The sequence below is a fragment of the Syngnathus scovelli genome, chromosome 5 (genome assembly GCF_024217435.2).
Source record: "Syngnathus scovelli strain Florida chromosome 5, RoL_Ssco_1.2, whole genome shotgun sequence".
NCBI lineage: Eukaryota > Metazoa > Chordata > Actinopteri > Syngnathiformes > Syngnathidae > Syngnathus > Syngnathus scovelli.
In genome coordinates, this window is record NC_090851.1 from 678,538 (window position 1) to 688,715 (window position 10,178).

A 10,178-nucleotide genomic window follows, 5' to 3' on the forward strand; every position below is an offset into this window, starting at 1 on the left:
TGTTTAAAAGACAACCCTTGAGGCAAGTCAAATTGTGACGTGAGCAAGCGAGCGCGTGACTTCATGTGAGGACGTGCGCGTGCCCGCCTTGCGCGTCCCGAGCGTGACACCGGCTTGCGTGTTCACGGGCTCCGTAGAAAGGCAGCCGTCCATCACGCGCACCTTTCGCCCAACACGGGGATTTGTATTTTTTAGAGGTGAAATCCACTCCAAAATTCTCATCATAAATATCAATAAGTAGAAAAGGTGTAAGGTCACGAGTTGGAGGGATTTGTCGGGGGCTTGATCCAGCAGCGAGCCCGGGAAGGAGAGGACCAAAGCAGGCGGGGGCGGGGGGGGGGCGCCATGGATGGGATGCAGGCGTACGGAGCCGGGAAAGCCGGAGGAGCCTTCGATCCGGTCACCTTCTTCCAGCAGCCTCAGACGATACTCCGCATCGTGTCGTGGGTGAGTGAGCGAGCGAGCGAGCTCCATATTCGCTTACCATGAAAGCACTTTTGAAAGCAATCGTCCTTTCTCCCCCTGACTGTTCATTTGAAAAGACTGTGACAATGACGGCCAGCAGTAAACAAACATGGCAGGAAGGGAGCGTCGCGTCCATGGGGCAAGTTCACACTAGAAGCATACATATGATATTTCTTTGTAGTTTGAATTCAACAAATGGAGGGCTTTAACATTGATGTGCCATATAAGGTGGCAGCCAAGCAGTTTTCCCACTAAACAAGGCGATGGATGGCCTGTTGAAATGAAGCTTCCTCTCCTCACCTTGACTTAGTTAGTTCCTTGCCCCCCAATATGAAATTTACCATTCAGCAATGAAGCGGGCGTCTGCAAGGAAGGTCAGACGATACATTTCCCCCCAAATACCCAAAGGGGCAAATTTGCAAATGCAGTCAGGAATTGATCTTTTAACAAATGAATTTTGACCCAGTGGTACTGTTTGGCGCTGTTGACACCCAGCCTGGTGGAACTGCCAGTGTGGACGACGCCATTTTGACTGCTTCAAACATATTCATCATATTAAGTAGGGTTAGCCTTAAGGCGAACGAACGACTGTTGCTTAGCTACACAAAAGCAAACAGCGGCGCAACGCAGCAACATTCTGACAACTGGCCGTTAACCTGTGCTAGCGCTCGCATGGCGGAATTTAGCCACGCGACGTTATTTACATGTTGGAGTTATGGTTTTCACCAAAGGTTAGGCTTGAATCAGGTTGGAATCAAATTGAGTTACTTTTAAAATCGAGCAATCGGTAGCGTAACTCGGTTGCTTTTCAAAGATACTTTTCAAGGTAGCAACAAATTAGGCTTGGAACACACACACACGCACACGCACACACACACACTCGCCCTCCTGATGCTCACAAGACTGAAGGCCCTCATGTGGTCCTGCACAAGACCTCCTTTCATCCCTGCTGGGATTTTTTTTTTTTTTTTTGTCTAGTGGGTTCTGACACAAAGCCAGGGAAGGCTCGATGTGAGCGCGCCGGCCTGGACTAAAACGTCACATGGTCGGTCGGTCGGCTTAGCGCAAACCAGGAATGTGTCGGCTTGCGCGTTGCCGAGGTTTTGGGGTTTTTATTGTTTGTGCACACTGGGCAAGACTGGGTTGGGGTTAGGGTTAGGGTTTTGAGTGAGGATTCTGATTTTAAGGTAAGGTGAGGATTTTAAGTGAAGCTTTAAAACCAGTGTTATGGTTTCAAACAATGGTTAGCGTTTGAAATTTGGGTTTCAAGCCTTGATTTGCAGTTTGGGACTTAGGGTTGTTGTTATTGTTGTTTTTTAAATTTGGCTTTTAAGCGTTAGTTGGTGTTTTAAACAGCAGTCAAGTGACAACTTTACGCCTTGCTTTGGGTTTCCAGCTTCGGTCAAGGTTTCAAACGGGAATTTTTACGAGCTCAATCTTCACTGTTGACATTCTTCTTCATGCTTGCGTGTGAGTGTCCACTCACGACGGAGATGGCAGCGTTGATGATGCAAGTGCCCGCTCTATAAATAGCCCCACTGCCGCCGCCGCCGCCGCCGCCGCCGCCGCCGCCACCCCTCAGCCAATCGTCCTCATCGCCCCGCCTAATGAAGAAGCTTGCGGGCAAATGTCGTGCGAGGAGGAAAGACAGGTGGAAAGCAGAATGACGTAGCGTGCCTGCCCTTCACGCCAACCCTAACCTAATTGAAAAACCCTACCCTAAAAACCCTAATTCTGTCTTGATATCCTTATCTAAAAGCATTTTTGGGGAAAAAATTGACCGCTTGCAACCTTCATTTAGTGAAGAGTAGCATAGCAAAGGCTAGCTAGCGGCTAAGCTAAGAAGAAAGCGCCTTTTGTTTACAGCTCAGCCGCAAATGTTGTCCTCATTGAAAGTGATGAAACAAATGCGGCGTGACACTTAACGCCACGTTGCCGCCTCTCTGTGCGTGTTTCGCCTTTTCTCTCTCTCTCGCACACACACACACACACATACACACGCACAGAGCAGCTGAGCAAACGACACGGGGACGACACTTGGCTACTGCGCCTAACCTTAAGCTCGCCCCGGTCGCAGCTCTTCTCCATCGTCATCTTCGGCTGCATCGCCAACGAGGGCTACATCAACCGACCCGACGAGGTGCAGGAGTACTGCATTTTCAACCAGAATCCGAACGCCTGCAACTACGGCGTCTTCATGGGCTCCGTGGCCTTCCTGTGCTGCGTGGCTTTCCTGGCCCTGGACGTCTACTTCCCGCAGATCAGCAGCGTCAAGGACCGCAAGAAGGCGGTGCTGGCTGACATCGGCGTGTCGGGTAGGACACTTTGTCCAAAACAGCGCTCAATTTGTCGGACTTCCCGTTCACCGGCCGTGTCACTTCCCGTCGGCAGCCTTCTGGTCCTTCATGTGGTTCGTGGGCTTCTGCTTCCTGGCCAATCAGTGGCAGGCCACCGACCAAAACGACGACCCGTTGAGGGAGCGCGGGGACGCCGCCCGAGCCGCCATCACCTTCTCCTTCTTCTCCATCTTCACTTGGGTACGTAGTAACAAGTCGGGCCGACGCACGTTCAGGCGTGTCAAAGCTGCGGCTCCGGGGCCATTTTGCGGCCCTCTGGAATGAACTGAGCAGATTGACCAGTCCTGCCCCGCCCCGCCCACTTTGGCGTGCCAGTGTTTGATCTCCATTCATGTGTGATGCGCATGTTGTTCCCGACAGGGCGCCCAGGCGCTGTTCTCCATGGAGAGGTTTAAGAACGTGTCCTTTGAAGAGGAATACACCAAGTTGTTCCCACCTCAACCTCACCAACCGCTTGTCTGACGCTGCTCCCCCCCCCCCCCCCCCCCCAAGCATTTTCCAAAGCTTGCATTAAAACGACTGCGTGAAGCTTTACAATATTTCTCTTCCGTGATTTTGTGACGTGAAATGATGAATGTGAACGACACTTTTTTTCTTGCTGGCAAGTAGCGCTTGCATCATAATGAGTGGTACTCAGACTAACTAGTCTTGTCTGGCTTTCCTTCACTTTTTTGTTTCCTCTCGCTGTGCCTATACTTTTGTCCGATGATGCGTCGGCAAAAAAAAACAAACCCGAAGAGTTTGCGAGCGCCGATTTGTGCCATTTTATGCATCATGTTCCTGTGCAAGTTCAGCCAGGAAAAGCTTCTCTGGCGTTCCTGCTGCCACTGACTCCCGCCAACTAATCAATGTTTTCCTTCTCTGCCCTTCTAACACACTTTCATCTTCTTCTTCTTCTGTCGCTCCTCCTTGGCATCCTCTCTCTGGCATCAAACAACCGCTCGGCCTATCCAAGGCGGCGCAGGGCTTCCTGGGCTTCCAGCGCTACAAGCTGGGCTCCGACTCGGCCCTCTTCTCGCAAGAGTACACGGACCCCAGCCAGGATGCGGCGGCCGACGGCGGACCTTACACCTCCTTCGGCGGAGACGACCTGGAGAGCCCGCCGGGCGGAGGGGGGGGAGGCGTCGGGCCGGCGGGAGACAGCGTTTTCGACGACACCGCCGGATACCAGCGTCAGGACTACTGAGGGAGGTACACGAGAAATGGGATCGCTTTGGTAGAGAGGCGGGGAGTGGTCTGTGGTCTGTGGCGGTATTGCAGGTGGTCCGCGAATTTGGAAATGGAAAATAATTGTAACATTTTTAAAAATAAACTTGATTCATTATTTAGACTTGATTTATTTTTCAGCTAATTTTGTGAATAACCCGCCCATTCAAATGGTGTCAAATGTAGCCGAGATTTCCAAAAGAGACATAGCCTGTATAGGTGTACCCTCCTTAGGGGCAAAACAAAATAATATTCCGCCAAAGCAGTGGTCCCTGAGTTGCTTTTTGATTAGAATGGTGGTCGTCTGGACAAAACCAGTTGAAACCCCCTCTTCCTCGCTCACTTTCTGTTTAAATAAACCCCACTACATCTGTTTTCAGACCAGGTTTGCAACGTCAACTCAAAGTGGCCCAGAGCCAAATGGACAACCTGGATCCGCTTTCACTTTATAAGCGGTCATTTCATTGAGAATTCAAAAGACCGTGCGAAAATACCGACCTTACCTCAGAGGTAGTACTATAAAAAAAAGACTTTTACATACTGAATGAACTCACTGACTTTAACATAAACAGCTTACGTATGATACTGCATTGCTGCATTTTAAACTAAATATATTCAAATAGTGTACGTAAACAAATAGTTCAGTAGATGGGTGTTTGAAATTATATAGCTTTATTTCGGTATCAGGAAAAAAAAAGTGAACAGAAGGAAGATTTTGCTGATCTGTGTGCCTCAACCTTTTTCTGTTGTGTCAGGAGATGGTTTTATTTTGGGGTCATAATAATGAGAGTAAAAATATGTGTGTACATTTGTGTACTTTATACTGTAGACGTACACATGTGTGATGTTGCCTGTCGAATATGTTAAAATAAGAAAAATAATCGATTTGAAAGGTATTGTATGTTTTGGATGTTGCTTTCAAGTTCAACCGATGAGAATAAAGCCAGAAGAAAAAGTGGTGTGTGTGTGATGTATCATTTTTAAATATGTTGTTGTCGTCATTATCTAGATGGAGCACTAACACTATCATGCGTGAGTTTCTAACTCATTTGGAAGTAAGTCAACAATCTGTATAGCATTCTGAGAGTCTTTTTTTAATGAGATGCGTGTAGAGATTTTGCAGTTCTAACTCTTACCACGCGATGGAGGTACTGGGCAAAAATAAAAGGCCGACTCGCAATCCGGAAGTGCCATTTATTATTTGTTTGGTTTTTGCCTCGTTTGAAATTGAAAATCTCGCGATGCGGCAGGAAAATGATGAATGAATACGAGTAATAGCATGTAAATGTGACGAACATTTTGGAAAATATCAAACTTGACTCAGCTGATGTCTCCTTTAGGAGCTATCGGAAGTTATAGACTTCGAACTATTGTGCCAACTATTAATGCAATAAAACATGACTGGAGTGACATAAAACCCTCATTAATTCTTTAAAACCGCTTATTAAAAAATTATCAAGTTGTTGTCACCGCAATGTGCAAACATCCGTCGAAAAAATTACCTGCTGTCACTCGGAAAGCCAGCATGCGGAGCTGTACCTGAACGCAGCCTGCCCACTTCCAACATGGCGGCCCAACGGAGGAATTTGAAGCAGAGTGTAAGTGTAAACTTTGTGCTTTTTCCACGTCTTTGGCGAATAAAGGTCGAATGTTAACGTCTCGTATGTATCGTGAAATACTTTACATACTCTGCTTGATTGGTGTTATTTGTTCTTTTGTACATTTCCGGGTGTTTTGATGTAGTTCCGCGACACAAGCTTGCGCTAGCTAGCTATGTGGCTAATATACAAGCACTACTACCAGGTGATAAAAAATATTCCAAACTGGTTTCTAATACGTTGGGTAAAGGGTAAATGTCAAGCTACAATGCTCGTGATTCGTTACATAGAAGAAAACTGAGAAGATGAGGACGTCAACAAAAGTTTTTGGTGCCTTATTTAGGCTACACAGAGAGAGACGCATTTCTCAATGTGATGCTGCCCTTGTTCTCGTAGCATCAGAGTTGGACGGACGACCTTCCTCTGTGCCAGCTCTGTGGCGTTGGCACTGCACCCAACTGCGAGTATGGCCCGGATGGCAAAGGCACGCAGAACCACCCCAATGAGGACACACATCTCCGTTTCAGGTGAGGCGATTGGAATTGTTCTCTTTCAAACAGCAAGCCCGTGATCCAAATTCATCTTGCGCTCTTCTTTCCAGGAGCGAGGACGGCTGCTCCCTGTACGGCGTCTTCAACGGCTACGACGGCAGCCGAGTGGCCAGCTTTGCGTCGCAGTGTCTTACGGCCGAACTCCTGCTGGAGCAACTCAGTGCCGACCACAAGGAAAGCGACGTGCGCAGGATTCTCACGCAGGTTGGTTCTGTACCGCCTACACGGAAGGAAGGAAGGAAGGAAGGAAGGAAGGGTAGGGAAGGCAAGTCTCACACGAAAAAAACAAAAAAAAACAGCCGCGCGCGCACCGGTCATGGTGTGAAAGCAGAATTTTGTAAATGAGTTCTCAATCAATAAAATAATTGTTTCAAGCTTTTATTCCACTGCCGTCTCGTTGACGGGCTGCTTTGGTCTGTTGTCGTGACAACGTCTGTGATTGATGTCGTTTGCGCAGGCATTTGAAGCGGTGGAGAAAAGTTACCTGCACACCATCGACGACGCTTTGGCAGAGAAAGCAAACCTGTCTGGCTACATGCTACCACATAGCGAGGTGTGTACCGAAATTACAAAAGTGGACGGAAAATCTCTCAAACTGGAAAAAATACTTTTTGGAACAAAACCCCAAACTGAAAATGCTTAAAAAAATAAACTAACTGAAACTACCTGTTGCATTTATATTGAAATAAATCTTAATAAAAACAAAAATGTCTCAAAATTTGAAGAAAAAAAAAATCCATCAAAAAATGAACTGAATAAAAAAACAACCTCTAACAAAATTAGACAAAAATGAACTATAACGAAAAGCAGAAAGATTTGATATGACCCTGACAGACATTCAGTGAAAGTATTGCTGAATTCTTTATTTTGTGGGGGCCTTGACAGAAGGTGCAGGAGCGCTTGAAGGAGTTGGAACAGGAAGTGTCGGGAGGAGCCATGGCCATTGTGGCGCTCATCCTTAACAACAAACTCTACATAGCCAACGTCGGTATGAATTGGCTTTTTGACTTTCTCTCCAGCAGGTGGCACACTTCCAATCATCTTGAGCAGGACATCCTCCACTCAGCCATTTCAAAAAGAATAAAAAGTCTGCAGTTGAAGTAGCTCACACGTTTGGTGCTATTGTGAGGATCGAGCTCAGTACTGCCCCGTATGTTGTGGCACAAAGCGGTACTACACCAAAGGGGAACATGCCGCAATTTAGTTGACTGTACACTGAAATGTGCGCATCTGATTTGACTTTGAAATGAATCAGCCAAGTGAGTCTTTGGCAAATTCAGATATACTTTTATTATGATCAATAATTGACTTGACGTTTCTCAGGTACCAACCGAGCTCTGCTGTGCAAAACCACCAGCGACGGCCAAAACCAGTTCTTTCAGCTGGGCCGACCTCACAGCACCGATAACGACGACGAGCTGCAGAGACTGGCCGCGCTGGGTGAGCTCAAGCCTTTGTCTTCCCGCCATTGGTTTCCGGTAACGTTTCACCCGTCCGCCCTCATTCCAGGTTTGGATTCGGCCCGCGTGAGGCAGGCGGGCCAGATCACCGGACAGAACAGCACCAGGAGGCTTGGAGACTACCGGGTGAAAATCAACTACAGTGATATCGACCTGCTCAGGTACGCTAGATGTCATATTTATCATGGCTGATTGGTTTCCAATCCTTCCAAAATTGCGCATTTGCTTCAGCGCGGCCAAGACGAGGCCCATTATAGCCGAGCCGGAGATCCACGGTAGCCAGTCGCTGGATAGCGTCACGGGCTTCCTGCTGCTCATGTCGGAAGGACTCATCGACGCCCTGGAGTGCGCGCACGGGCCCGAGCTCGTCAACAAGGTGGCCGCTGCCGCCGCGCGCCAACAGTGCATGCAGCCCTTAGGGTCAGATGTTTGAGCTCCAAATGACCCGCACTCTTAGGAAATCGTGGCCATGGTGGCGGCCGAGCTGGCGCAGCAGAGCACCCTGGAGGCGGCGGCCCAGTCGGTGGTGGACCGCGTCAAACGGCTGCACCACGACGTCTACACGTCGGGCCGCCAGAGGGCCACCTTCTGCTCCCGCCACGAGGACATGACCCTGCTCATCCGCACGCTCAACTACCCGCTGGCGGACGGCGCCGCGCAAACGCCCACGCAAGGTGCCTCCCGGCTCAACTTGAGAAAACCAAAAACGTGCTCTGAATGGCTTTTGCTTGTTGCCGCCAGGCGGGCGCATCTACCCGGTGTCGGTGCCCTACTCCAACAGCCAGAGCACCAGCAAAACCAGCGTCACCCTCTCGCTGGTCATGCCCTCGCAGAGCACCCTGACTAACGGGACCAACACTGGCTCCACCTTGGAGGAGGGAACCCCCACGCCCGGGTAAGGACAAACCATTCGTTGCATTTGCGATACGACGGCCGTTTTGATCAAAGTCCATTGACGCTTTGGCGCTTTGAGAAAATTCACTGCCATTTGATTCATCCAAAAATGGGATGATTTTCCTAAATCATCCCCAGATTTTGCCCCTTGTTAATAATCAACCCCCCCAAGTTGTGATACTGCTTTCTAGCCACAGCGGCCATGTTGAAAAATGCCTTTGACTGCCGTTGACCTTCTTGTCTTACCGCCCGCAAACCAAACCAAACAAACAAACGATCGCGGCGAGTCATCCGCCTCCCTCATCCTGACCGGCATTCTTCTTCTTCCCTTGCCCCGTCATCATCATCCGTGCCCGGCCAGTAGCCAGAGCCCCACGGCCACGCTGCAGTCCACCAACACGCAGACGCAGAGCTCCAGCTCCAGCTCGGGGGACGGCAGCCTGTTCCGCCAGCGGGGCAGCCAGGCGGCGCAACCTGACGAGACGGGACGCGTGCCGCCCTACGTGGACTTCACGCAGTTCTACCGCCTGTGGGGCGGCGAACACGGCGACGGACAGATGGCTCAGGGCGTCCCGGGACCTCAGTGAGGCCAGCCGGCGTGGCCGCCATTCGCACTGCAAAATGGCCAGGAAGCCTCGGCCGCTTGGAATTTTGCTGCCCGTCTTTGGATTCCAACACGGATCGCTCCAAACGGTTTGTGCTCGCCGCCGGCATCTTCAAGTGTCGAGGGACGGACGGACGGACGGACTCGCTCCAAGCCTTCCGGAAGGATAAAGGTGTCTCCATCAAAAGAAGAAACTATGACTTTAGCAAGAAATCAATGCTCACTTTGGATTGGCACCATTTAAACATAGGCATTATTTGTTGCCAATATTTTCACATGCTGATGGAAATGAGCAACCCCCCCCCCCCCCCCCCCCCCTTGAAAACCAGACAATGGCTGTGATATACAATAACTTAAAAAAGATCCAACAATTGATTTTTTTTGCCAACATCGAGAAGACATTTTTGGCTGGCAATTACGTCCGAAGGTATTTGTGAGTACGTTCAAATAAATGTTGATTTGGACCGGTCCTGACCCCGCAGCAGCTCGTATGCCTGACAAATGGTTTGTATATTGGATGACGGGCAATGTATGTACCTGATATCGTGACCAGAGGGTACGTCTCATTTAAATGGATTGCAAATGATATGACCTGGACTTGTTTTTACATTTGAATGTATGCTCAATGTCCTTTTTTTGTATTATGATTCTATAATAAAGATATATGTATAATACATCACACATGTTGGGAGACAATTTTGCTATGTAATTGACATTTTAGGTTCCATTTTGTTTCTTCAAAGGCAAACTTTCTCGAGTAAATTCAGCCCGACAAACAATTTTTGTTTCAGTTAGCGGCATAAAATTTGGTCGACCCACCCAAAAAATAATACCAATAAGTCACATAAGGAAAAAAAGGCTGCCGTTTTGCGGCCATTTTCGACTCCAACCGGCCATTTGTTTTTCCTTCCAAGATGTACTCGTCAAGAATTTTAAATGCTGATTCATTTTGGTGCAAGTGCAGGATCTCGTGACGGCATGATTTCAAGTGTCAGCTATTCTTACTGTACTGCTTCCTGTTTTCTAGCGGCGGCCGGGCGCAG

The 10,178-nt window shown here is 48.8% G+C and overlaps 2 protein-coding genes across 5 annotated transcripts; both read left to right on the forward strand.

The window, feature by feature from the left end:
- The first annotated feature begins 58 nt into the window (after positions 1 to 58).
- LOC125968689 (synaptogyrin-1) lies at positions 59 to 4,987 on the forward strand. Of its 3 annotated transcripts, none has more exons than XM_049720009.2 (4): positions 59 to 447; positions 2,543 to 2,780; positions 2,857 to 3,002; positions 3,778 to 4,987. In XM_049720009.2, the coding sequence occupies exons 1-4, from the start codon at positions 346 to 348 to the stop codon at positions 4,006 to 4,008; spliced, it is 717 nt and encodes a 238-aa protein (XP_049575966.1). In that variant the 5' UTR covers positions 59 to 345; the 3' UTR covers positions 4,009 to 4,987. The 3 variants fall into 3 exon arrangements, with proteins under 3 accessions (XP_049575966.1, XP_049575968.1, XP_049575967.1); XM_049720011.2 differs by having other exon boundaries at positions 60 to 447; positions 3,183 to 3,927; XM_049720010.2 differs by lacking the exon at positions 59 to 447 and adding an exon at positions 503 to 604.
- A 489-nt stretch (positions 4,988 to 5,476) lies between these two features.
- Positions 5,477 to 9,816, forward strand: tab1 (TGF-beta activated kinase 1/MAP3K7 binding protein 1). Of its 2 annotated transcripts, none has more exons than XM_049720004.2 (11): positions 5,477 to 5,626; positions 6,023 to 6,153; positions 6,228 to 6,381; positions 6,635 to 6,730; positions 7,063 to 7,165; positions 7,501 to 7,617; positions 7,687 to 7,798; positions 7,869 to 8,013; positions 8,095 to 8,311; positions 8,379 to 8,532; positions 8,896 to 9,816. In XM_049720004.2, exons 1-11 carry the CDS (start codon positions 5,594 to 5,596, stop codon positions 9,116 to 9,118), a joined length of 1,485 nt encoding a protein of 494 aa, XP_049575961.1. In that variant the 5' UTR covers positions 5,477 to 5,593; the 3' UTR covers positions 9,119 to 9,816. The 2 variants fall into 2 exon arrangements, with proteins under 2 accessions (XP_049575961.1, XP_049575960.1); XM_049720003.1 differs by having other exon boundaries at positions 5,502 to 5,626; positions 8,893 to 9,816.
- Positions 9,817 to 10,178: the final 362 nt, after the last annotated feature.